Source organism: Pipistrellus kuhlii, unplaced genomic scaffold (assembly GCF_014108245.1).
Source record: "Pipistrellus kuhlii isolate mPipKuh1 unplaced genomic scaffold, mPipKuh1.p scaffold_m20_p_12, whole genome shotgun sequence".
Taxonomy (NCBI): domain Eukaryota; kingdom Metazoa; phylum Chordata; class Mammalia; order Chiroptera; family Vespertilionidae; genus Pipistrellus; species Pipistrellus kuhlii.
The window spans coordinates 5,726,045-5,752,985 of record NW_023425427.1 but is presented as its reverse complement, the minus strand read 5'-3'; the positions used below and the strand labels follow the sequence as shown (position 1 = coordinate 5,752,985).

The window sequence follows — 26,941 nt, the reverse complement described above, 5'->3', positions numbered from 1 at the left end:
TACATTGTTAATAAAATTACAGCCTTTAACTGTTAAATGAGTTAATATATTAATATATCAATTTTAAATGAATTAATATATTAATATATCAATTATGATATACTATATGAGGTGTTTTTAAATGCATGAAAATTTCAGTGTAATGTGCCCCATTCAAAATGTGTAAAAGAATATGCTATCCTAAATCAATTATTTTAAACACTTTAGTGATAGAATTTGTTCACTGTAGAAATTTTTATGGTAACCGAGAATATATAAATAATGTCTCAAAATATTGGAAATTCCCTATGTAATATGGCTATTCACAAGGTATGGATGAATACGCTAACTCTAAAAATTGATTTAAAACACTTCACTGATACCAATCTCCCATTGCAGAGTTTTTGTAGTATCAAGAAACAGAGACCATTTTGATGTCTATCTAGGTAGCTATGAAAAAATATACTGTAGCTTAAAAATTAACATGTTTTTCGTAGATATTTTTAGATACATATATGAAAGATGAACTTTAAAACCTGACTGGAATACTCAACAATTGATGCCCATTCTGTATAAATGTGATTTAGGACAGGAGGTTAAAGAAAGGAAAACAATTGACAAAAAAAAGGAGACATACACAGACTGATGATGATAGATTGCTATGAGTTACAGAATCTGAACCTCTCACTCTGTACCCAGAGAAGTAAAAAATCAACATTTTATTGAACTGGGCCCAAAATTCCCCCTTAAATTTGCCCAGTAGGTTATTTTGGCAAACCCTTGTTTTTTTTTCCAAGACACACTTAAATTTTCTTTGATAGGGACTGAGTGTCCTGTGACTTTTCTATCTAAAACATCTGCATCAATACTCCCCATCCATCTCCATTCCTTCAAATACTGCTTTATTTTTTCACAGATTTTATCCCTACTTTATGTTATATCCTGTATTTTGTTTGTTGATCATCTATCTTTCCAACTAGAACATAAACTACACCAAAGCAAGGATTTGTTTTTACTGCTATGTCCCCACAAGGAAAGAATAGGAATTAATGAACTTGAATCAGAGAGTTCCATCTCTGATGATTTTTAAAGGAAAACTCTCATTCTTTCCCTCCAGCTTTCTGTATCAAGACTTTGTGATGCTCATGGACTTGGAAAGGGAGGACCACATCAAGAACTATGAGGTTGACAAGCTGTTCCTGCACAGCAGCTAATTGTGATTAAATAGAGGAAGCAAAGACTTTTCTGGGTCCTCAAGATTTGGGTTATGGAATCAGAGCATGTTAAATAACAAAACTTCTATATAAAACTAAACCCAAGTCAATGGAAAGAGTCAACCAAACCAGCAGTGTCTCCGAGTTCATTCTCCTGGGACTGTCCTCCCGGCCCGAAGACCAGAAGCCACTCTTTATTCTGTTCCTCATCATATACCTGATCACTCTAACAGGGAACTTACTCATTATTTTGGCCATCCGCTCTGATCCCCAACTCCAGACCCCCATGTATTTCTTTTTGACTTTCCTGTCTTTCACTGATATTTGCTTCGCAACAACCATTGTCCCCAGGATGCTAGTTAGCTTTCTATTAGAAAAGACAATCTCTTATGCTGGGTGTCTAACTCAGATGTATTTTATTTATGCTTTGGGCAACACCGACAGCTTCCTCCTAGCAGTCATGGCCTTTGACCGCTATGTGGCCATCTGTGACCCCTTCCACTATGTCACCACCATGAGCCATCACCGCTGTGTTCTGCTGGTGGCCTTTTCCTGCTCATTTACACACATGCACTCTCTTTTACACACACTTCTGCTGAATCATCTCACCTTCTGTGACTCCAATGTTATCCATCACTTCCTCTGTGACCTTAGTCCCCTGATGAAATTGTCTTGCTCCTCCACATTTATCAATGAAATTGTGATAATGACAGAGGGGCCTATTGTTTTGGTGACCCCTTTTCTATTCATTACTTTCTCTTACATGCGAATCCTCATCACAGTGCTCAAAATCCCCTCAGCAGCTGGAAAATACAAAGCCTTCTCCACTTGTGGTTCTCACCTCACTGCGGTAACACTCTTTTATGGAAGCATCTTTTATATCTACTTACAGCCCCTCTCCACCTACTCTGCCCAGGACCACATCGCAACAATTGTCTACACGGTTTTGACCTCCATGCTAAATCCTTTTATCTACAGCCTGAGAAACAAAGACCTGAAACAGGGCCTGAGGAAGCTGATGGGCAAGAGAATAGCCCAGGCAGCTCCCTCCTGACAAACCCACTGGAATCTGCTCCATTTGGATCTGGCTTCTACTGGCTCTTGATGAACAGTTATATTGTTGAAGGTTAGAACCTTTAAACCATGTGAGACAAGGCTATTGAGGGCACTTACATCCATTGATGACAGCTCCACCAATTGGCCCTGCCTCTGCTTATATGATACCCTTCCTCACTATTCCTCCACTTCCCTACAAAGTAGATTCTTCACTTTCTCATCTTCCAAATACTGTTATAATTCTTTTCCTCCAAATATTTCCTAAACAAATTTCTTTTTTTATTAAGTCATCCTCCAAAGCCCTTCACATTTCAATATATTGCTGAAAATCATTACTTAATGTATAGATGTTGAATGCCTTTGCAAATACTTGAAGAGAGAAAGAATAGAGAGAGGGAAGAGGAGAAGGTAAAAGGTTACATTTTAGATAATTTTAACATTTTGAGGATTTTTATAATGCCTTATTGTACTTTTTCAAAAAACTTATCTTTCACCATCATTTTTTTCTGTCCTTACTTTATCATATTGCTATGGCTTTATTTCTTTTAAATTTCCTCTCATATTTTATCATACAATTAAAAAATGCTAATGACCAGGAATAACAAGAACCAAGAGTGATAACATTATCCATTTCACAGTGGGGAGATTAGAACCATTTTCACTCCATCTATCCTAAAACTAAAGTTTAAAAGCATGTGATTTAATATTTTATTCCAGAAACTCCCACCCTTAGAAATCTAACATATTGAAATATTATCACAAATGTATATTGAATATATATGTATCTTTTATAATAAAAAGCTAATATACAAATCAACCAAACAGCAAAGGACCAGTCACTATGAAGCACACTGACCACCAGGGAGACAGATGCTCAATGCATGATGGTGGTCACTGTGCTCCCAGAGGGGGGCGCTGCTCAGCCAGAAGCTGTGAACTGGGCTCATGGCTGGCGAGCGAATCTGCAGTGGCGGGAACCTCTCCCGCCTCCGAGGCAGCTCAGAAGTGTCCAGCTGATGGCTTAGGCCCACTCCCTGCAGCCCCTGAAGGCTCCCGGACTGTGAAAGGACACAGATAGGGCTGAGGGCCTCCCCTCCCCTGAGTGCACAAATTTCATTCACTGGGCCTCTAGTGTATATATAAAATCCTAGTTTATAGTAGGTAAAAAATTGGCCACAACCTACTATGATATCAATAAAGATTAGAAAAAATAATTACGATTAATTCCATAGAATGTAATGATATACAGCAAGTTCAAAAAAATCTCTATTATTTTCTTGAAAAGATACTAAGTAGATACATTGAGATATGAACAAAGTATATAAATATGAATCTAATATGTTTTAAATATATAATATATATGTGTATATAGTCACTAGAGAAAGAATTGAAGTGCAGAAGCGGGGCAGAGAGGAGAGAATTTCCACTCTATACAGATTTGTAATGTCTGAATTTGTTTAAATAAATATTCATAGCTCATGGAATTTAAAACTATGAATAAATTAGATGACCAATGCAATGGTTTTTCGTAAGATACCAGCTGAAGAGAGACTGTTTAGGTTCTTGTTTATCTGACAAACATCCTTATCTTGAATGGTAGTTTGATGTGATTTGGCATTCTAATTACCAAAATGGCATCTCTGTTGCCCTGCTGCACATTTCTCACAGATGTTGTCAGTGAGAAACAAGAGATCACTCTGTGTTCCTCTGTGCTCTCTGCCATAACCACAGTCTATAGAAATACCACACCAAACGTGGCCATGCTGCTGCTGCATAGGCGTTGGGAGGGCTGACTCTAATTCTGTCCAGGCTTTATACCAGGCTTGGGCACAGGAGCCTGATCTTTGTTTTTGGAACCTGACAAGCTAATTCTAAAATCTCAATGGAAATGAAAATGACCTGGAACAGCCAACATGATCTTGAAAAAGAAAAATGACAAATTTGGAGCACACACCTTAGCAAATTTTAAGACTTAACTACAAAGTTGAAGTAATTAAGGCAGTGTGGCATTTGTATAAGAATAATGTGACAAAATAGAGCATCTAGAAATAAATCCTTGTTTATATGATTACTTGATTTGGGGCAAAAGTGTCAATGCAGTTTAATGGGGAAAGGAAGGCCCTTTCAATACATTATACTGGAGCAACTGAGCATACACATGAAAAGCAATCCTTGACCTTTCTCCACACCATACACAAAAATTAACTCAAAGTGGCTCAGAGACCTAAGCGTGATGGCTAAAAATATAAAATTTTTTGAAGAAAATAGATGACTGAAGATTTCTCAGTCAAAACAAAAAGGACTAACCACATTCACAAAGTTATTTTTTTTTTTTAAGATGAGCTCTTACTACTGTGGTAGAGAGAGCAGCTTTACTCTTCTATTAATAGGTTCTTCCTAGACATTAAATCAGCAAGAGAAAATAGCCAAATTAAATTACATAGGTATGTATGGGAACTCCACATACATGAGAGAGTCAGAGAGCTTATATACCTGAGAGGTTCAGTGATAGAAAGGGAAAATGAGGCATATAAAATAATTGGAGCTGAGGATGAGGTAAGGTACCTTGGAGCTTTAGGGGGTAGGAAAGTCATTCATAGGACAATAAAAAGAGATGTTCAGTAATTAGAAGTTTTCCCTGCCCTATAGATAGGCCAATTAAAAAAAAAGACTAACCACCAAAGAAAAGTTATTCAATTGCCTTTTATAAAAATTTAAAACTTTTGCTAATCAAAAGACCCCTTAAGAAAGGGGAAAGATAAAAATATTCACAGTGCATATATCTGCTAAAAGATATACTCAGAATATACATATAGAGCTCATACAAATCAATAAGCAAAAGCATACAACTCAATTTTTTTAAAGTGGGCAAAAAACATAAACAGGCATTTTATAAAAGAAGAAACTCAAATGGTCAAGATCAAGTGTGAACAGGGACTTGACATCATTACTGATCAGAAAGAGGCAAATTAAAGCCACAATGTCATACTACTGAACACTCAATAACATGGCTACAGTTTAAGGCAATACAAAATTTTGGTAGGTTTTGGAATAACTCAAAGTCTTGTATATTGGTGGTGGAAATGTAAAATTGTAGAATAACTTTGGATAACATTTTGGCAATTCCCAATAAAATGAAATGTGCAACTACCTTACTTATTTTTTTAAAGTGTTTCAAAAAATTGTAGCAGCTTTATTCACAACTAGAGGCCAGGTACATGAAATTCCTGCACGGTGGGTGGGGGGGTGTCCCTCGGCCCAGCCTGCATTCTCTCCAATCTGGGACCCCTCAAGGGATGTCTGACTTCCCATTTAGGTCCATGCAGGATCAGGCCTAAACTGGAAGTCAAACATCCTTCTCACAATTCAGGGCTGCTGGTTCCCAACTGCTTACATGCCTGCCTTCCTGATTGTCCCTATCCACTTCTGCCTGCCAGCCTGATCACCCCTAACCACTCCCTTGCCAGCCTGATTAATGCCTAACTGCTTCCCTGCAGCCTGTTTGCCCCTGACTGCCCTCCCCTACAAACCTGGTCCCCCCAAACTGCTCTCCCCTGCAGTCCTGATTCCCCCCAAGTGCCCTTCCCTGCAGACCCAGTTGCCCCCAACTACCCTCCTCTGCTGACCTGGTCACCCCTAATTGCCCTCCCCTGCAGGCTTGATCACCCACAACTACCCTCCCTTGCAGGCTTGGTCCCTCCCAACTGCGCTCCCCTGCTGGCCATCTTGTGGCAGCAATCTGTGTCCACATGGGGGCAGGATCTTTGACCACATGGGGGCAGCCATCTTGTGTGTTGGACTGACAGTCAATTTGCATATTATTCTTTTATTCTATAGGATAGAGGCCTGGTACACAGGTAGGGGCTGGCTGGATTGCCCTGAAGGGTGTCCTGGATCAGGGTGGGGGTTCCCTTGGGGTGTGGGGTGGTCTGAGCAAGGGGCCTATGGTGGTTTGCAGACCAGCCACGCCGCCCCCCTCCCCCCAGTGACCCAAATGGAGGCCCTGGTATCTGGGATTTATTTATCTTTTATAATTGAAACTTTGTAGCCTTGAGTGGAGGCCTGGGCCCGCCAGGGTGTGTGGAAAGCTTGGCTTCTTCCATTACCAGGGGCAATTCAAGCCTCCTGCTCTCTCTAGCTCTGTGGCTGCCGCCATTTTTGTTGGGATTTATTTATCTTCTGTAATTGAAACTTCGTAGCCTTGAGTGGAGGCCTGGGCCCACCAGGGTATGTGGAAAGCTTGGCTTCCTCCATTGCCTGGGAAACCCAAGCTCACCCTGCTCACTCTGCTCACTCTTGGTTGAGTTAATTTGCATACTTCTCCTGATTAGCTGGTGGGCATGGCTTGTGGTTGTAATGGAATGATGGTTAATTTGCATGTTACTCTTTTAGTAGATAGGATAAGCCAAACTAAAACAGCCCAAGTGTTCAATGGGAAACAGATAAATAAATCATCAGTATAAAGCCATACACTTAATATTTAAATCATCTCACTGTATTTGAATTATTATTTGTTAAAAGAAGTGGATGACCTTGACATGATGAGCAAAGACTCTGGGGAGTATTCTGCATTGATGCGCAATATAGATTAATGCCAGGCAAACGTGGTTGTGCCAATATTGCCTCTTGGACATCACTATGATTCCCTGAATGCCTGTTGGTGTAGTTTTCCATTCAAACCCATATCTGGTGTAGTCAAAAGAGCGAATTTTAGATTCCAACATACTGAGCAGACAACAGCAAGGGGGCTCCCTCATACCCAAAGACTTGCTTAATCAAGGTGTTGTCCTGATTTAGAGAAACATAATGTAGCAGTTGTTAGCTGACAGTCTTAGTATATCCAGTAAGGTTCAATGAATGGAATCCTCTTAGCGATACAGAGAATCAGCATGATAAGTATAACAATAAAATGTGACTAAAATGATATCCTAATCTAATAGCATCTAGGCAGGTCATCATGGTAGAGTAACATGGTTGTCACTTTAGAACTTCCCCCTCTTCCCCCCCACCCCCTCAGCAAATGGTTACGGGAAGTCTTTGGGATAGTACTTGAACAGAGCTGCACCTACCAAGTGAATATGCTCACCTGGCAATCTCTTGAAGAATACAATACTTTTTTGTGCATGTAGGTTACTTGAATTAAGCTCATGTCATAAATACGCATGGCAACAATACTTGTGGTCACATAACTTTGGCCTAGAGAATTAAAAGGGACTAAGGGTTGTTGGGAGTTTGAATGAAGAAAGTTCTTTCCTAGAGAATTACCATTATATTCTAAATGGCCACTAGAGGGAGTCCTCTTCCAGGAAACTGGCAAAACAGCATTTAACCCAGAAATAGGATGAAGCTGTATTTGAATAGACCATGCATTTACTAAACTGACTCAACATCTTGATTGTTGTTGAGTCTGAGAGAGAACACACACCCTCACCCAAGAAGGAAAAATTGCCAGGTTGATAGCAATAGGATCTAATGTATTTAAACAGTGGTGGCCAGTTAGGATCAGATAAGAAAAAGTTCATTTGAGGGAACATTATGACAAGCCTAAACTATGTCAAGATGTTACTGCTAAGCATGATATTTACTGGTATTCTCTTAGAGCCATAGTGCCAAAAAAGTAGAAAGGAATTTTTACTTTCTGTGATACAACTGGTAGAGACTGAACAGATTAAGGATCAACCATAAATCATCCTCATGGGATACAAATAGGCAGTGTACCACAATAATATCTAAATCCACCCACCTAAAACTTATTCCTTGGTGGGTGGAGTAGTGTATGCTCCCAGACCAGATAGAACCTAGAGTTTACTGAGCAATGACCTTTAATAATTACACCAGTTGTGGGAAATGTGTGGCTGTTGAGAAAATGATATTTTTACAGGAAAGGTTAGGAAATTGTCAAGGTTATAACTAATGTGGACATGTTACACATTATTTAATCTATCTGCCACAACTATGTGGAATAGTAAGAAATTTTTACACTGAGTTATGAAAATGGAACAAGGGTATAAAATGGTTGCCAGACTTAAAAGATATTTTGGGAAATCAAACTAGAACTTACAATTGATGTACTACTCAGGAGGCCTACTGGCAAGAGAGAAAAGTAAATTTAACTTTAGAAAAGTAATATATATAACTGAATGCCTTTTTTAAAGCCTATAAAATGCAAATGATAGTGGGAAAGAAGAGGGAGGGAAATAAACTGAAAAAGATGTATCAGAAATATGAGGGAATATAGTCATGGTTCAATGTGATTATTGGGAAGTATTCTAACTACTAATTGGATGATGGATGTCTTAATGTTGCAGATTCTTTAAATGTCTACTTTTGTGTATCAAATATTATATATATTACTATATCAAGACTTTTTTGCATTATTTCTTTTTCTAATTTTATTTTTTTATTTTTTCACTTACAGTTGACATACAATATTATATTAGTTTTATGTATGTAACAGTAATTTATGTGACTTATAATGTGATCACTCCAATAAATCTAATGCCCACCTGACACCATACATAATTATAATACTAGAGACCTGGTGCACGAAATTCCTCAGCCCAACCTGCACCCTCACCGATCGGGCCTAAACGGGCAGTCGGGCATCCCTCTCACAGTCCACGACTGCTGGCTCCCAACTGCTCGCCTGCCTGCCTTCCTGATTGCCCCTAACCGCTTCTGCCTGCCAGCCTGATCATTCCTTAACCATTCCCATGCCAGCCTGATTGATGTCTAACTGCTCCCCTGCCAGCCTGGTCACCCCTAACTGCCCTTCCCTGCAGAGTTGATCATCGCCAACTGTCCTCCCTTGCAGGCCTGGTGCCTCCCAACAGCCCTCCCCTGCTGGCTTGATCACCCACAATTGCCCTCTCTTGCAGGCCTGGTCTCTCCCAACTGCCCTCCCCTGCTGGTGACCATCTTATGTTTACATGGGGGCAGGATCTTTGACCACATGGGGGCAACTATCTTGATCTTGGTCAATCTGCATATTACTCTTTTATTAGATAGGATAGAGGCCTAGAACATGACTGGGGGCCAGCTGGTTTGCCCTGAAGGGTGGGGGCTCCCTTAGGGCGTGGGGCGTCCTGGATGAGAGGCCTGTGGTGGTTTACTGTCCAGCCATGGCCCCTGGTGACCCAAGCAGAGGCCCTGGTATCTGGAATTTATTTACCTTCTACAATTAAAACTTTGTATCCTGGAGCAGAGCCAAGCCTTCTGCTTGCTCCTTGGCTGCCTCCATTTCTGTCTGGATTTGTTTACTTTCTATAATCAAAACTTTGTAGCCTTGAGTGAAGGCTTAAGCTGGCGAGGGCAGGTGGAAACTTTGGCTTCCTCCATTGCCTGGGAAACCTAAACCTCTCTGTGGCTGTAGCTGTCTTGGTTTGGGTTAATTTGCATACTTGCTCTGATTGGCTGATGGGTGTGGCTGTTGGGTGTGGTAGAGGTATGGTCAGTTTGCATATTATTCTTTTATTATATAAGATTCTTAACTATATATCCCCATGATTATTCTGTACTTGCCAACTTATACTTCGTAATCCCTTCTCCTTTTTCACCCATCCCCCCAACTCCCTCTCCTATTGGGTAACTGCCAAAATAATTATTTTTTTAAATGTCTTAGGAATATATGGCAAAGAAATATTGACAACTGTCAGAGGTAAATTGAATGAAAAGAATTAACAGATGAACTGTAATCATTTCTTCATTCTCCGGAAAGCCTGAGAATTTGACTCTTGGTTCCACATCTCTTAACAGTAATTCAAAGAATATACCTGACCTAAGATATATTAGGATCATTCTATTTAGTGAACCAGAGTGTGTGCCTGTTTGTCAAGATTACCTATTGGGTAACTAGTAATTAACAAAAGTCAGCTATACAGAAATATAGGAGCTAGAAATACATCCTTGAGAGGGCTGCATGATCATCAGGACATAAAAGACAAAGGGACCCCAGGTCTGGTGCAATTCTTGATCTAAGTAAAGATTAACATTGAGGTGAGCCAGGCCAACAGAGCTGAATACCTGCATCTATTATGGACTCTATTAGGGTCACTTGAACTAAATTGGATCTTGGCAGGATACCTCCTTCCACCGAGGACCTTTAGGAAAATTTGCTCTGTTTCTTGTAAGGATCTTGCGGACAAGGCTTTTCTTTATATTGCACAGTAATCTCTTCATGAAAACCCACAAGAGATATTTTTCCCCAATCACAGAGCCAGATTTGGTAGTGTGTCTCCTAAATGAGAGATTTACTCTTATCTCTTGGATACTGAAAACTATATCAAAGATCTTCTCACCTTTTCCCTTTGGCTATTAGGGAGCTCAGAGTTAAATGAGCTGCTAATCAAGTTATCAGAACTTCCTAACTAATTTTGTGTGCTTGCCTCACACCATTATCATCTTCCTAATACCTTCTCTTTTTTTTTTTTTTCTTCTTGTCTGTCAACTATTTTTTTTATTTGATGTTGTTCATTGTATCTATCTTTCTAAACAACCCCATTATTTTTAGAAGAGAATAAAGCAGAAAAAATAAGAGAAGAAAGGAGAGAGCAAGCATGAAAGGAAAGGAAAGTGAAGTGAAAAAACTCACCCAGCAAAACATTTGACTAGTTGTTTCTTTGTGAATCTGGAGAATCCAGAGGATAAGGTTCAAGAATCTAAAATCTAGATTAATGGAAAGTCTAGTCTCTCTCCTGAGCATTCCCCCTCTCCTTTGATATGTACAGAAATTCCTGAGGACCCTTCTCAGCATTGAATTAGTAAGGCCTGCATTCTTCTTCTTGATCCAAGATCCCTGGAGAATAGATGACTTCACTTCCACTAACAGAAGCCAGTAGCTAGGAGGAGCTGCTAGGCCACTTTTGAGCTTGGTACATTTCTAAGAGCTTCCCCAAGGGATAAACCATATAAAGCATTATTCTCACTCCATACTGAAAATCCTACACTAAGGAACCCTGATATCAACATCCCTTGAACCCAGATAACCTGATGCTATCTCATACAACAATGCACAATCCAATTTGCCTTCATCACTGTCCCTGGATGAAGGCACACACATATAGACACACACCAAACCATACCTTTTCGTTCCCTAAAAAGTGTTGTCTCCCCATGTTAACCTATCCCACCTATATCAAAAAATAATAACAAGTCACCTCTATTGACACCCCCTCTTCCAAAATACTCACCATTGTTTCTCAACCCTTAATCACCTACTAATAGGAAAGCTGAGTCACACATATTAGATGTGACCACCATTCAGAGGAGACTCTGGGAATATTCTCAACACCAAGTAGGAAGGACCTCACATTCTCCATTCCCTTTGCTATGCTTTGCTTTCTAAACCTGGAGAAGGCAAAAAGCAGAGTTCCCTGGGGGGACAGCATGGAGAGAGAATACCCTTTTCCCTCAGAGCGCAAGGAAATCCAAGGAGGCCTGGTGAACAGAGATTAAGCCATTACAGGATTGGAGAGGTCTTGGGACATGTAAGTCCTGAGCTCAGTGACTCTGGATAACTCTGTCTTCTGAAATGATGAGTCAGTGTGGGGCTGGGGGCCAGAAGTAGGGAGTTAGAAAGGAATTTGAAAGTATTGGGGACTTGTTATCCCTGTCGTCCATAGTGCTACCTTCCTTGTTTGAGGTGGGGGAGGGGAGGATGTAAGGAGGCTGGAGCCTTTAGCTGAAGTGTGGATTCTGAATAAATTTGCAGATATGGTGTGGAAAAGGCTTCTGCATCTGGAAAGACTGCAGTGGAGAGAAAACATCTGGATGTCGGAAGCAACCGGGACTAAATAACTCCACCTTCACAGTCCACACCTGCCTGGTATACCTTCCTCAGGCCTGCCATCTGAGAACAGTGAGTTCCAAAAGTGTTCATGAATCAAACTAATTGTCAAAATTAATTTTGAGTGTTTTGATAAGATATCAATGAATCAGGAAAGGGATATCCATGTGTTATTGTCAGAATTCACCAAACAAAATCGAGGGCTATCTGTGTGTACAAAAAGGAATGGGTGATTACTATGACTCAGCCTCTGGTTCTCTCATGTTTGGTTAACCTAAGTGCAGACTGGGCAGATTCCAAGGTTTTACCATGACTGGCTACTTACTTTACTCAAATATTTTTCTCTGTCTGACAATACAGATAGCTAACTTTGGGAGGTGACCACTTGCCAGGCATTGTGCTTCTACATACTTTAATTCATTGAGTCCTCCTGATAACCCTATGAGATGGGTACTCCCATTGTCCCCACTTGATGGATGGAGAAACTGTCACAGAGGGTTAACTAACTTGCCCTAGACCACTTACCTGGTAAGGACAGGACCCATACCGAGAAAGTGGGCCATGCTCTTTGTCTCCATGCAGTGACACCTCTATAGCAGCCAAAACATGTTCCCTCTTTAGGGAGAAGCCAAGAGGCCTGGATTCCAGTCTTAGTTCAAATAATGAAATGTCATGATAATTAAGGTCCTTCCTTCCACCGGTCCTCAAGTTACTCTTCTTTAAAATGAAGGGGTTAAACTACATGGTGTCTAAAAGTATCTTCAGCTCAAAGTTTCTCTGAGTCATTTTCAAATTCGAGCAATAAGAAACCAGAGTCACCTTCTGGGAATGAAGGAAGGGCCCTGCCATTCCAGGATGGTCTCTGCTCTACCCACAGTGAATTAAATGAAATGTTGCTCTTTAGACGTCAGCTCAAGGTCCACTGTGTTTCTTCCTTACATCTGCTTAGAATCCTAAGTGACCATCCAGGCATTCTTTCATCCTACAAATATTTATCAAGGGACTATTCTGTTCCAGGCACCGTTCCAGGGCGGATGGTGTAACCAAAAACCAGACACAGTCCTCATACTTGGGCAGCTCAGAGCCTAATAGGGAAGACAATATTGTCAAGTATTAAGATTCAGTTCCATGTTACGTGTGCAAGAGAGTTGCCTAATCCAGAATTGGTGGAAGAATGTCAGTCAGACTTCTGAAAGGATGTGAGAGCTGTTCTGAGCCTAAATGATTTGTCACCTGGGCTGACAGAAGAATGGGTATTTCAGTCAATATTAAGTCCCTAAGGCAAGAAGAAGTAAGAGATGTCTTACAACTAGAACATGGAAAGCAAAAGGGGAGGGAGGCAGACAAGATAAGGCCATTGGGCCAGTAGAAGCCATCAGAGGAAGCTCAGTGGGCCACAGGAAGGAGCTGGCCTTTTGTCTGTAGGTTAAGGGAGGCATATGCAGCAGGAAAGTGACTGTTATGGGTTTAATTGTGTCCCCAAAATAGATATATTGGAGTCCTTTTTCCCAGTATCTCAGAATGTGACCTCATTTGGAGATAGGATCTTCACGGGGGCAGGAATCAAGTTAAAATGAGGTCATTAGGGTGAATTCTAATCCGAAATGATTGGTGTTCACATAAAAGAAGGAAATTTGGACACAGAAACATACATGAATACTGGAAGAGGATGTGAAGGGATGCTGGGAGCAGACCACCAAAGTGGTCTACAGGCCAAGGAGGGAGGCATGTATCAGACTCTTTCCTCACAGCCCTCAGAAAGAACTAACCCTACCAATAGCTTAATTGTGGACTTCTACCCTTCAGACTTGTGAGATGGTAAATTTTTGTTATGTCCCTCAATTTGTGGTACTTTGTTACCTAGCAAACTAATACAGTGACTTCTTCAAACTTGCATTTTTGAATAAGTGATCTGTCTATATAGTATAGAGAACACATTAAAAGGGGACAGGAATGGCTGCAAGGAGGTTGTTTTGAAGGAGGAGATGATAAAGGTCTTCATGAGGCTAATGAAGACAGAGATAGAGAGAGCAGCAGGCTGGGGAGGTTGTAGGGGTAAAATCTCCAGGATATCATCATAGGTTGAGAAATGGGAAGAAATGAGAAATCAAGGGCAGTGCCTGGTCCGTGTCTGTAGTTCAGATAAACATGTGGCCAGAGTAAAAGCTAGTCATCCACTCTATCCAGAACCACAGGCATGAGTTCTATAATACAGGCAACTTGGGGACTCACTGAAGAGTCACCACATTCCGCTTGCCAACCAGTTCTGACTTTTATCTCGCGGTTCCCCCAGGCTTAATGCGTGTGAGTTCATTTTCTCCACAAATATTTATTGGCCACTCACAATGTGCCAGAGACTCTACTGACCTCTGCGGATATAATGGTGAGGTAAAGGAAACAGGATTGCTGCGTAATATGTCAAGACCAATATTGATTACATAAATAAATGACTCATTACAGACTGTGGTCTGAAGGAAGGCAAAAGCTCTATGACAGCATAAAACAAGGTGACTTGATCCAGGAAAGTATTGGCTGGGCTGAATGAGATCCAAAGGACAATAGAGTAGAAAAGCATACAGGGCAAGGACCAACAACAAGCCAGAGCAGGGAGGAGCCTGACACATTTGAGGAACTGGGTGAAGCCCCTGAGGCAAGTAAGCCTGAGGGGAGGTTGGAGAGGAGTAGGGACTCAACAAGTACTAAATTTGTGGTTCTCAACCTTTCTAATGCCGCGACCCTTTAATACAGTTCCTCATGTTGTGGTGACCCCCACCCATAAAACTATTTTCATTGCTACTTCATAACTATAATTTTGCTATTGTTATGAATCATAATGTAAATATCTGTGTTTTCCAGTGGTCTTGGGAAACCCTGCTAGCGGTTCTCAACTTGTGGATCAAGACCCACAAGTTGAGAACCGCTGTACTAAATGAAGAGGGACTTTGAGCTGGCTTACGCAGTGTCTTCCTAAAATTCATACTCACCAGAACCTTAGAATGTCCCTTTACTTGCCAATAGGGTCTGTATACAAATAATCAAGTTAAGCTGAGGCCATACTGGATTTAAATGGTTTCTAATCCAATAACTGTAAATCTTAAAAGAAAAGGGAAATTTGGACACATACATGGAGAGGAGAATGCCACATGAAGACAGACACAGAAGGAAGACAGAGGAAAGGCAGTCATGTGAAGAAAGAGGAAGAGATTGAAGTGATGCATCTATAAGCCAAGATCAGGAACAGAATCATTCATATTTTTACTCTCAGTATTAGGTACCCAGTGACTATTTAATACAATGGTATTGGATAACCATGAGAGCATAAATCCCCAGTTACTGGGAGTGTTTTAGAAATATGTTCATTTATAATATAGTTTTTTGCCTGGTGTTAATGAAAATTGTGGCTGAAAGGGTGATCATAAACACCGTGTGCTAAGTCAGCAGGCATCTTATTTACCTGATCCACTTAACTGTTTCTTTTTGTGTAAGTGTTTGATTACAAGGGTAGTAGAGAGATGCACCTCAACCTGAAATATCTAAATAAGTGTTTATAGAGAACTAGAAAAAAAATGCATCACTGAGGTCCACCTGGTATTCTTTTTTTTTTTTTTTTACAGAGAGGAAGGGAGAGAGATAGAGAGCTAGAAACGTCGATGAGAGAGAAACATCGACCAGCTGCCTCTTGCACACCCCCTACCAGGGATATGCCCACAACCAATGTACATGCCCTTGACCGGAATCGAACCTGGGACCTTTCAGTCCGCAGACCGACGCTCTACCACTGAGCCAAACCGGTTTCGGCTGGTATTCTTTTTTGAAAGGAAATCCACTCTGATGAATTTCCAATCTGATGCAGGTTAAACTTTTTTATTATTCAACCTTTTGGGGATTATGGAATTGAAGATAGACTCATGTATCATTTAAAGGAATCCTAGAGCAATAAATTGAAACTTGTGGAATTGAAAATTCTGGGATTTTCTGTATCCATTGGTGTATGCAGGATCATGGAGATAGTCAACCAAACCAGCAGTGTCTCCATATTCATCCTCCTGGGACTCTCCTCTGACTGGAGGACCAAAAGCTACAATTTGCCCTTTTCTTCATCATGTACACCATCATCGTGGTGGGGAACTTGCTCATCATCCTGGCCATCAGCTCCAGACACCCATGTATTTTTCCTTTAGCATCTTATCTTCATTGACGTTTGCTACACAACCATCATTCCCAAGATGCTGATGAACTGTCTGTCGAAGTAAAGGTCCTATGCTGAGTGTATGATCCAGATGTATTTTTCTTGGCTTTTGCACACACAGAATGAACCTCCTGGCAGCCATGGCCATTTACCACTAGGTGGCCATCTGTGACCCTTCCACTACATGACCACCATGAACCACTGCTGTTGTGTCCTACTGGTGGCCTTTACCTGTTCCGTCTCTTACCTTCATTCCTTCTTACTAGTTCTAATAAATTGTCTTCTCTTTTGGGACTCCAGTGTTACCTACCGATTCCTCTATGATATCAGTTGTCTGCTAAAATTGTCCTTCTCCTCCACATTTGGCAATGTAATTGTAATTAACATAGAAGGATTGATAACCTTGGTGACCCTCTTTCTATGCATTATCATCTCTTACCTAGGATTCTCATTGATGTTATAAAGATCCCCTCAGCTGCTAAGAAGCATAAAGCTTTCTTCAAAATGGAACTCCCACCTCACCATGGTGACTCTTTTATGGAAGTACTATATGCATTTAGTTCCTACCTTTGTTCAGCTTCACTGACAAGGACCAGGTGGCAACAGTTAGCTACACAGTTTTGTCCTCCATGCTAAACCATTTATCTACAGCCTGAGAAACAAAGGCATGAAACAGGGTCTGATGAAGCTGATGGGCAAGAGGAAATCATAGCAGCATCTCATAAAGCAGTGGTTGGCAAACTCATTGGTCAACAGAGCCAAATATCAACAGTACAATGATTGAAATTTCTTTTGAGAGCCAAATTTTTTAAACTTAAACTTTTTCTAATGCCACTTCTTCAAAATAGACTTGCCCAGGCTGTGGTATTTTGTGGAATAGCTACACTCATGGGGCCAAAGAGCCGCATTGGGGCTCTCAAGCGGCAGTTTGCCAACCATGGTCCTAGGGAAATCCTGGGACGACTCCTATAAGCCTTCATTTCTACTGTTTTTTGGTGTGTGTATCTTGAGCTACTGGAGGTTAGCATGCCTAAGCTGTCTTCACAGAAAATCATATGATGACAAGACCATACTATTATACCTGATCTTATGTACAGGGTGAAGCAAAAGTAGGTTCATAGTTGTGAGTATGGGAAACACAGATTTATCCTGTATTACTATATATTAACTGTTGTATTATTTTATACAAACAACTGTAAACCTATTTTTGCCCCACCCTACATTTATCATATATAATAATAACTATATAAATATACAATATAGGGTGTCCCCAAAAATATATATACTAGTAAACTTTAACAGCTGATAGTTCAATTTTGAAAAGGAAATGTATTTTAATAAACATACATTTAAAAGTGCCTTTAAATTATTAGAAGTATGTATATTCATTTTTGGGACATATATATTCCTATCGTATACATATACCCACCAGTCAAGGCCACCGTATTAGGGCCGCCTGGATGGCCCAATGTCTTTGCACCATTCCTCTTTCCCCACTCCCACTCTCTTTTCCTACTCATTCCTTCCAAGAAGAGTGAAAACTAATATTTTTCATTAATTTTTCTTGACCAAATTTCTCTTTTTCAATAAATATGAGTTCCAAATATCCTTACATATTTTAAGAAACAGCAGCGATCAAGTTGTTCAATTTTCAGCAGTTTCAATGTCTCTGAAATGACATGTGTGTCTGTGTGTGAAAGTGCCTATTATAGTCTCTAGAGCAACCATAATCACAGAGGCATAGCTAAATAGTCACTAGAAGAAATAAAATAGAATACTAAAAAATTATCAGCTTATCCAAAAAGAGGCTGGAAAGAACAGAGGACAAAAAATCAGATGGGACAAATAGAAAACAAACACCAAAGTGGAATGGTAGCTTTAAACTTCAAACTATCAGTAATTATATTAAATGTAATTATTCTAACTGCCTCCTTAGCAGAAATTTAAAAGAGATTGTCAGCCAGATTATTTGTAAAGGATTAAATGCTTTTTACAAGAAATATGCTTTAAACATAAAGATAGAGGAAGGCACAGGGATGGTAGCCAATGAAATATGCAGTTCTTCTCTGCTTTCATCATGGAACACTGCTGGTCTACAGGTGAACATTTGAGAAGCACTTGTGAGGAACATACTGGAACCCGGGAGGTAGTTACAGACTCTGTGATCTGAGGTTAAGATTTTACTTTGGTCCTGGAGCATATTTGGAAAGTGCTATCTCAGCTCATCTTGAAGCGATGTCTAATGACATTCTTTTCTAGGCACAAGTCTCGCTAAGTCCATCTGCTTAAAAAGTATTTACTTATGCTTAATAAGTTAAATATTTTGTTTATTATTTCATTTAATTTCTACCAGAACCCTGCAAGATCGATGCTAATATTATTCTTATTTTATATGAGGACTCTGAGACATGGTTAAATTCAATAGCTTGCTACAAACACACAGTTAGTGTAATTATGGAGTTGGGATTTGAAATATCTGTCTGGCCCAAAACCTTGCCCTCAATATGTTGATTGCCAACTCAAAATGAAACTCATCTATGTGTAATTAACAATAAACACCAGGTGTAGTTGAAGCACCAAACAGAGAATAATTATTGATAGTGTTTATAAAGTTTAACTAAAGGAAAACATTATTCAGGGGATATTGCCCAAAGGACATGCAGAGCCCATCCATGCTTTCTCAAACCTGGAAATCCCACCTATATTAACCCAGGTCACTGGAGACCTGAGCACCTAGGCAGCAGTATTTTTGTCTATAAATTGTTGTTTATGTGAATTTTTATGCACCAAAGATTGCCAAAAGCCTATATTAAAGTTGGTTAAAAGAAATCCCAGGCAATATGTCTGTTTTTAGGACACACATATTAATTTTTCACCTAAATCACCCATTTGTTTTTTTTGTTGTTGTTGTTCACTGTGAATTCAGTGACTGACCAACTCAGATTTGGAGCCACAACAAGGGCCAGTATAGTCTGCATTTTCACAGTCATTTCTGGCTCAGTGCTCTGCCCCCATCCTGTTTATTCTCTCTTTTATTTCTTGTCCAACATAATTTTCAGTTTATTTTATCTTGTATTTTGTACTTTATTTCAAGCTTTCTTAAACTCTCCAGAAAAAAAACTTAGTTAAATATAAATAATCAGAGAAGGAAATCCATCAAAATTTAGAAACAATGATTATCCCTGGGGAGTGTAAGAATGTGATTTTTAATTTTTGCTTCTTCATAAAGGGTCCCAGCTCTCTGACCATAGACATTGTTTCTTTTATAAAGATATATTTTTATTATAAAATATAAAATTATATCTAATGTTATTTGTTTGGAATATTGGTAAAAGTGAAGTTGAAGGTGAAGACAGAGACATTTGCAAGGAGGGGGACTGTGGAAATTAACTTCATGTATCTGCTTGGCTGGGCCATAGTGCCCAGATATTTGGTTGAAAATTGTTCTGGATGTGTCTGTGAATGTCTTTTTTGGATGAGATTAACATTTAAATCAGCGAACTTCTTTTTCTTTATTGATTAAGGTATTATGTATGTGTCCTTATCCCTTCTTTGCCCTCCTACCCCGCAATGCCCCACTCATGCCCCCCCCCCCCCAGTGCCTGTGTCCATTGGTTAGGCTTATATGCATACTTACAAGTCCTTTGGTTGATCTCTCCCCCTTACCCCCACCCTCCTCTACCTTCCCTCTGAGGTTTGACGGTCTGATCAATGCTTATCTATCTCTGGATCTGTTTTTGTTCATAAGATTATGTTGTTCATTATATTTCACAAATGAGTGAGATCATGTGATATTTATCTTTCTCTGACTGACTTATTTCTCTTTGCATAATGCTCTCCAGGTTCATCCATACTGTGGCAAATGATAGGAGTTCCTTCCTTTTTATAGCAGTGTAGTATTCCATTGTGTAGATGTACCACAGGTTTTTATTCTATTCATCTGCTGTTGGGCACTTAGGCTGTTTCCAAAACTTAGCTATTATAAATTGTGCTGCTATGAACATAGGGATTTTTTTTTTCAACAATTGGTGCTAGAACAATTGAATATCAATATGATTTTAAAGAAAAGAAAGACTTCAATCCTTAACTCACTTCATTTTTAAAAAATTAATTCAAAATGGATCATAGACTTACATTTAAGAGCTAAAACTATGAAACTTCTAGAAGAAAATATAGAGAAAGTGTTTGTAATCTTGGACTAGGCAAATATTTCTTTTTAACAAGAAATAAAAAGCACAAACCATAATAGAAAAAATGATAAATTCAGCTTTATCAATACTTAAAACTTCTGCTATTTGAAAGATACTATTTGGAAAATCCAAGACAGCTACAGACTGGGAGAATATGGTTGCAAAAATTCATATCTGCTAATGACTAATATCCAAAAAGATAAAGAGCTCTCAAAATTAATAATAAGACAAACAGCCCAATTAAATAATGGGCAAAAGATCTGAACAGACAAAAGTCATACAGATGGCAAGTAAGCATATGAAAAGATGTTTAACATCACTAGTCATTAGAGAAATTCAGATTAAAACCACAATGAGGTACCATTCCACACCACTAAAATACCAAGTGCTAGTGAGGGGAGTGTCTGGAAATCTTACCAATTGCAAAATGGAATAACCACTTTCCATTTTGGCAGTTGTTTAAAATGCTTTGACAGTTTCTTAAAACATTTAACCATACATAGAGCAATCTCACTCCTAGGTATTTATCCAAGAGAAATAAAAATATATGTTTACATGAAGAACTAGGGCCCAATGGGGATAGCTTTATTTATAGTAGCCAAAAAACTGGAGGCGGTCTAGCAACTGATGAATGGATGAGCAAATTGTGATATATCCATACATGGAATATTACTCAGTAATTAAAAGGAATGAACTACTGATATGTGCAACAACTTAGGTGATTCTCAAAAGCAGTATACAAAGTGAAAGAAGCCAAACAAAATAACACAAAAAGACAAAATAATATATGATTCTGTTTATGTGATATTCAGGAATAGGAAACAGGAAATCAGAATTATTTCTTATTTTGGAAAAAGGTAGTGATTACAAAGGGGCAGGAAAGAAATTTTCAGGGTTATGGAATGGTCTGTAGCTTGAGTGTGATTGTTGCATAACAGTATACATTTGTCAAAAGTCATTGAATGGATATTAAACATAGGCCAGTCTTATTGTACATAAATTATACTTTAAGAAATAAAATACTGGTCTCTTCCCTCTTATGGCCATCGTAGGAGCACCAGTGGTCAAAATGAAATTCAATCCCTTTGTGACTTCTGACCGGAGCAAGAACCGTAAAAGGCATTTCAATGCACCTTCCCATATTCGAAGGAAGATTATGTCGTCTCCTCTTTCCAAAGAGCTGAGACAGAAGTACAGTGTTCGGTCCATGCCCATCCGAAAGGATAATGAAGTTCAGGTTGTTCGAGGACATTACAAAGGGCAGAAAACTGGCAAAGTAGTCCAGGTTTACAAGAAGAAATATGTCAACTACATTGAATGAGTGCAACAGGAGAAAGCTAATAGTACAACTGTTCATGTGGGCATTCCCTCAGCAAGGTGGTTATCACTAGACTAAAGCTGAACAAAGACTGCAAAAAGATCCTTGAATGTAAAGCCAAATCTCACCAAGTAGGAAAGGAGAAGGGAAAATACAAGGAAGAAACAATTGAGAAGATGCAGGAATAAAGTAATCTTATATACAACTTTCATTAAAAACTTAAAATGGAAAGAAAAAGAAAGAAAGAAAATACTTTGTAGAAAACAAAGATAGTTATATTTTAGACTTTGAGATAGGGAAATGGTTTTATAAAATAAGATATAAATGTATTGACAAGAAAATATTAATAAAGATGGTTCAGCATTAAAGCCATAATCTGCAATGGACTATAGGGTTCCACATGAACTGGCCCTCTGGCCTCATGTCCTGCCTCTTTCTGCTCATTCAGTTTTGTGTTTCTTAAACACACCAGACACACTTTGCCTCAGAGCTTTCACCAATCCCATCTTATACTCATCCACTGGCTTCAATAGAAAGGAAGTCACTAGAGATGACCATTCAAGACCCACCCTCCAACTTGGTACTTCAATTCCAGACCAGACCCATGATGACCCTGAGCCTCTCATTGTGAAGTGTGGGGAGGGGTGTTAGTCTGAGAAAGGATATGTGTTTCTGCAGTACTTGGGATTTGTGACAGGCAAAGGCTATGGTTCCAATTAAGAGACTGATCCACAGAGACCATGCTTAATTCCTGATCACCGCTCACTAATTAGGAGAAGGCAAACTTTTAACTAGAGATGTCACTTAATTAAACCACAGAGAACTTTCCTGAGTGGCTCATTAGTGCTAAAGCAGTGTAGCCAGAAAGTTCTCAAATGGCGTTTCCCTGGGGCCTTGTTAACAAGATCAGAGAATAGACCAGGCCCCACTGAGGCAGCTCCACGAGCATTGAAACTTTTCTTAAAGTATTTCACATTCAAAGTCTTCTGGCTTCCTCGAGGGATTTAATCACCGACACCATTATCAAAAGCATCTTCCCAGTCTGTGTCCTGCCTGACTCCCCAGCCTCATTGCTCATCCTGACATCATTCTTCCATTCCCAGAATAATGAAAAGTTTTCATCTCTTATGCTGCCGCTATTTAATTGTCTAGAGTGCTAATTTGGGAGTGATTCAAAGACCAATTCTAGTGAGAATTGTTGCTCTGTGATGGATTAGCAATGTTTGCCATGGATTGCGGAATGGGAGAGATTGTAGCATGCCAGCTAAGGGTTCACCATCCATGCTCTCTCCCAAATCCCAACCCATGTGTGTTCCCCACACATTTAACATTTCTCCACACCTCCGTGTTTTCCTATGTGATTGTAATATCTTTACCTCTTCTCCACTTAATTAATGCCTAGCAGTCATCTTTAAAGCCTGACTTCTCCTCTATAGATTTCTCTTAGCATTTTCCTTATCTTGAGTCCCAGTGAGATTAACAACTCTCTCCATTGGGCTTTTAACATCAGCTTGTTGTGGCAAGTATTGCATGAGCAGGGTAATTTGGGTGGCATGTAAGAATAACTTCTTGAGAGAAATTCTTGCCACAAAAGAGACTGGTAGTGATGCTCTGGTGGGCAAAGAAAAACAGAAATAATAGAAACATTTTCAGGGGGATAGAAAGACAAAAATAGAATCTATAAGAATGGCCAAAAATTGAGAGGCCCTCCTCCTTAGAGATACCGATGAGGGCTCAGCTGCATAATAGCCCTGGGTGTTGCAAGCAGAGTGAGTAATCAGTGAAGAGAAAAGCATAATCACATATACTGAGCAGTTCTGCACTAACAGGAAACATGAAAGGAAAAGGGAAATTATCCCAGGTGGAAGCACAAAATGCAGGAAGAAATGACATGTACTGATGGGTAAATCAAAATGAATATTGCCCATTTAAATTACTAGCAAAGATGTCTTGTGAGATTTAAAATACATGTTGAATTAAATACATTAAAACTATAGCTCACAAGGCAAAAGGGGGAGGAAATGGAATTGGAGTGTTCTGGGGTTCTTGCATTTTCCAGGTTATGGTTTTAAAAACAATAACCTAATATAATATAAACTGGACATTAATAAGTAAAGCATGTATGTATAATGTGCACCAAGAGAGTAGTTTAAAATCTGTAAATAACAAACTATTAGAAGGTCAAAAATTGAACACTAAAAAATAACTGCTCCAAAAGAAGACAAGGAAAGAGCAAGCAACAGCAGGACACATAGGAAATATGTAACAACATAATAGAATTCTGATTCCAGTAGTGGCATTCCAGTAGTAGCTTGTCCCAGACTGACCCTCCTATATTAATAATTGTAAATTATTAATTTAGGAAGGAAACATGGAGGCTTTGAACAGTAAGCAAAAGCAGGTAGAAAATGGAGATAAATTACCTTACAAGCAGGGACCACACTGAGTGGGATTCCTATTGTATTAGCTTTTCTCCTGGGGATGCACTACAGATTGCATAAAGCAGAGGGGCTAACACTCAAGCAAAAACCCAGTAAGTCAGTATCAAAAATGATAAAAGAGGAATATCTGTACATGTCCTCCAGACATTAAAAGCATAATGAATGAATAGTATGAACAACTTTATGCTGATAAATTCAACAGCCTATGAACAAATTCCTTGAAAGTCACAAGTGATAAAGACAAACTCAAAATGAAAAGGAAAATCTAAATAATTTAATGTCTCTTTTAAAAATTAAATTCATAATTTAAAACCTTTCCCAAGCAAAACCTCCAAGTCTAGATGGCTTCATTGATAAGTTCTATCAAACATTTAAAGATAATTTAATACCAACCTGACATAAACTCTTCCTGAGAATAAAGTCTATAAAGTTTAGAAAAACATGGGATAATATCTTCTTTCACTTTGCAGTAAGCAAAATATCCTGGATAAGGAAAACTAAACAAAACACTAACCATAAAGGGGAAATGATAAATTGGATTTTATCAAGATATTTCAAATTATGTTCTTTAAAATTACATTTTATAAAATGAAAGAGCAAACCACCGATGATTAGAAAATATTTGCAATATCTATGACTTATAATGATAACAACAAGACAAACAACCTAATTTGTTTGGCAAAAAACTTGGACCCATCATAAAAGGAGATATGCATTAACATATGAGATTAACATCAATCATCGTGAGGAAAATGAAAGTTAAAACTGCATTGTGATTCTACTTAATTCCCACCAGGAGAATGGCTAAAATTAAAAAAAAAAAATTTAAACTTATAATAATCAAATGTTGTCGAAGACCAAGGACAACCAAAATTCTCATACCTTGCTGATGGGAGTGCAATATGGTATAACCACTTAAGAGAACTCTTTAGCAGTTTCTTGTAAAGTTAAGTATACACTTACCATATGATCCAGATATTCTACTGCAAATATTTATCTAAGAGAAATGAAGACATATATCCAGAAATGATTTGTAGCAAATGTTCATAATAGTTGTATTCATAATAGCCAAAACTAGAAATAATCCAAATGTCCATCAGCAAATAAAAGGATAAACAAATGTCTGTATATTTACAGAATAAAAAGCTACCCAGATTAAAAAGGAACAAACTATTGATAAACACAAAACCATGGGTAATCTTACAAGACATTACATTGAGCAGAGGAAACCAGAAACAAAATGCACAAATTATATGATGCCATTCACATGCAGTTCGAGGATAAGATTTTGACAATATATACAAATATTGAATCATTATGTTGTACACCTGAAACTAATATAATGTTGTACATCAAATTATATTTCAATTTTTTTAAATGGCCATACATAAATAAGTGAAGAGGGTGGAGGAACAAGCTAATCTATGGTGTTAGAAGTCAGAATAGTAATTACAGGTGATTCTCTATCCCTGCTCTTCCTCTAGCAAGGTTATGCCCACAGGTACTCCTATACTTGACGAACTTTCACACTGCTTAACATCACTTCAGTGTAGAGATGCCCTACTTTCTCAGCAATTAGAACTTTCCAGACCAGCTAATGCATATGATACAACTGCCACTCTAAATGACACATACAGTTCAGCTATATTTATAAATTAGGGTATGGAAAAGAATTGCATTGGAGACACTTAATTGGGGAACTTATATCCATATTTTTCCAAGCCAGCAGAGAACTTAGCTCTGATCTCTTGTCTGGCTGCATGAGAAGGATGGTCAGACTTAGACCAAGGAGAAGAAGGTTCCTCAACAATGATGATGCATGGTCACCCAGAAATGCCACAAAGCCAGATTATTCAATAAACCCACAGACACATTGCCTGATGGTCACTGAGCCTTTCAAAGGCTTTTGGAATTATTTGAGACTTAGAAGAAATAATGTATTGTCTGAAATACTAAAATAAAATGATAAAATTGAAATGATAAATGTTTAGTGAAATGTCTACAAAATACAATGTGTTAACTAGTCTACTAATACCCACCTTGACATATATGTAAATTATATGAAGTGGAGCATGAGGGTGCATTTTAATATGTTTGGTATGATGTAGGATGAGCTATCTAAAAAACAGATTTTTCTTAACCGGATGTTGGCCAGAAAATCATTTGCCCTGATTACAAGCCATATTGTAACTTTTCTGGTACATCTAATAATGCCTCTTTCTTTTTGTGGACAAGGAGATTGCTTCTTTCATTTCTGAACCACAAGAAAGTCAATCTATGTGGTCCTTGGAACCAGGAACCTGAGCTGTTAAAGAGAAACCCCTGAGTGACCACTGGACAAGAACTGGGCAGCTGGCACTTGTCAGAGCCTTTCCCTGCATGAGCCCCTGAGCCTGGAGCACAAAAAGGAACAAACTACTGATAAACATGGGTAATCTTACATTTGGAGTCACTCCATTTCTTCTTATTCTGCTGCCCTGCATGCCATCCCAAGATCTGTGGCAGCAACCAACAGTGTCTTGGGTCACTCTACCTGGGATTTTGCCATCAAACTATTTCCCTCACCCCAGCATCCTAGATCCAGGAAAATTCCTAGAGCATAAGTCATTTGAATATGTGCCAACTGCAGTTTTTGTGACTGTTGACCTTCAAAATGTAAAGAACATGAGTTTAGGGGGCACCATGACCCAAGCCGTGGTCTGGATAGGAAAGATTGCTTAGCACAGGTTGGACACAGCACTTGACTGTGGGTTCTGACATTTACAAGTTT

At 39.0% G+C, this 26,941-nt stretch overlaps 1 protein-coding gene and 2 pseudogenes across 1 annotated transcript; all 3 read left to right on the top strand.

Annotated features, from left to right (window-relative positions):
• The first annotated feature begins 1,302 nt into the window (after positions 1–1,302).
• On the top strand, positions 1,303–2,247 carry LOC118716137 (olfactory receptor 1L8-like). Its single transcript, XM_036432925.1, has one exon. The coding sequence runs from the start codon at positions 1,303–1,305 to the stop codon at positions 2,245–2,247; it is 945 nt and encodes a 314-aa protein (XP_036288818.1).
• A 13,653-nt stretch (positions 2,248–15,900) lies between these two features.
• Positions 15,901–16,934, top strand: LOC118716672 (annotated as a pseudogene).
• A 4,494-nt stretch (positions 16,935–21,428) lies between these two features.
• Positions 21,429–21,955, top strand: LOC118716131 (annotated as a pseudogene).
• Positions 21,956–26,941: the final 4,986 nt, after the last annotated feature.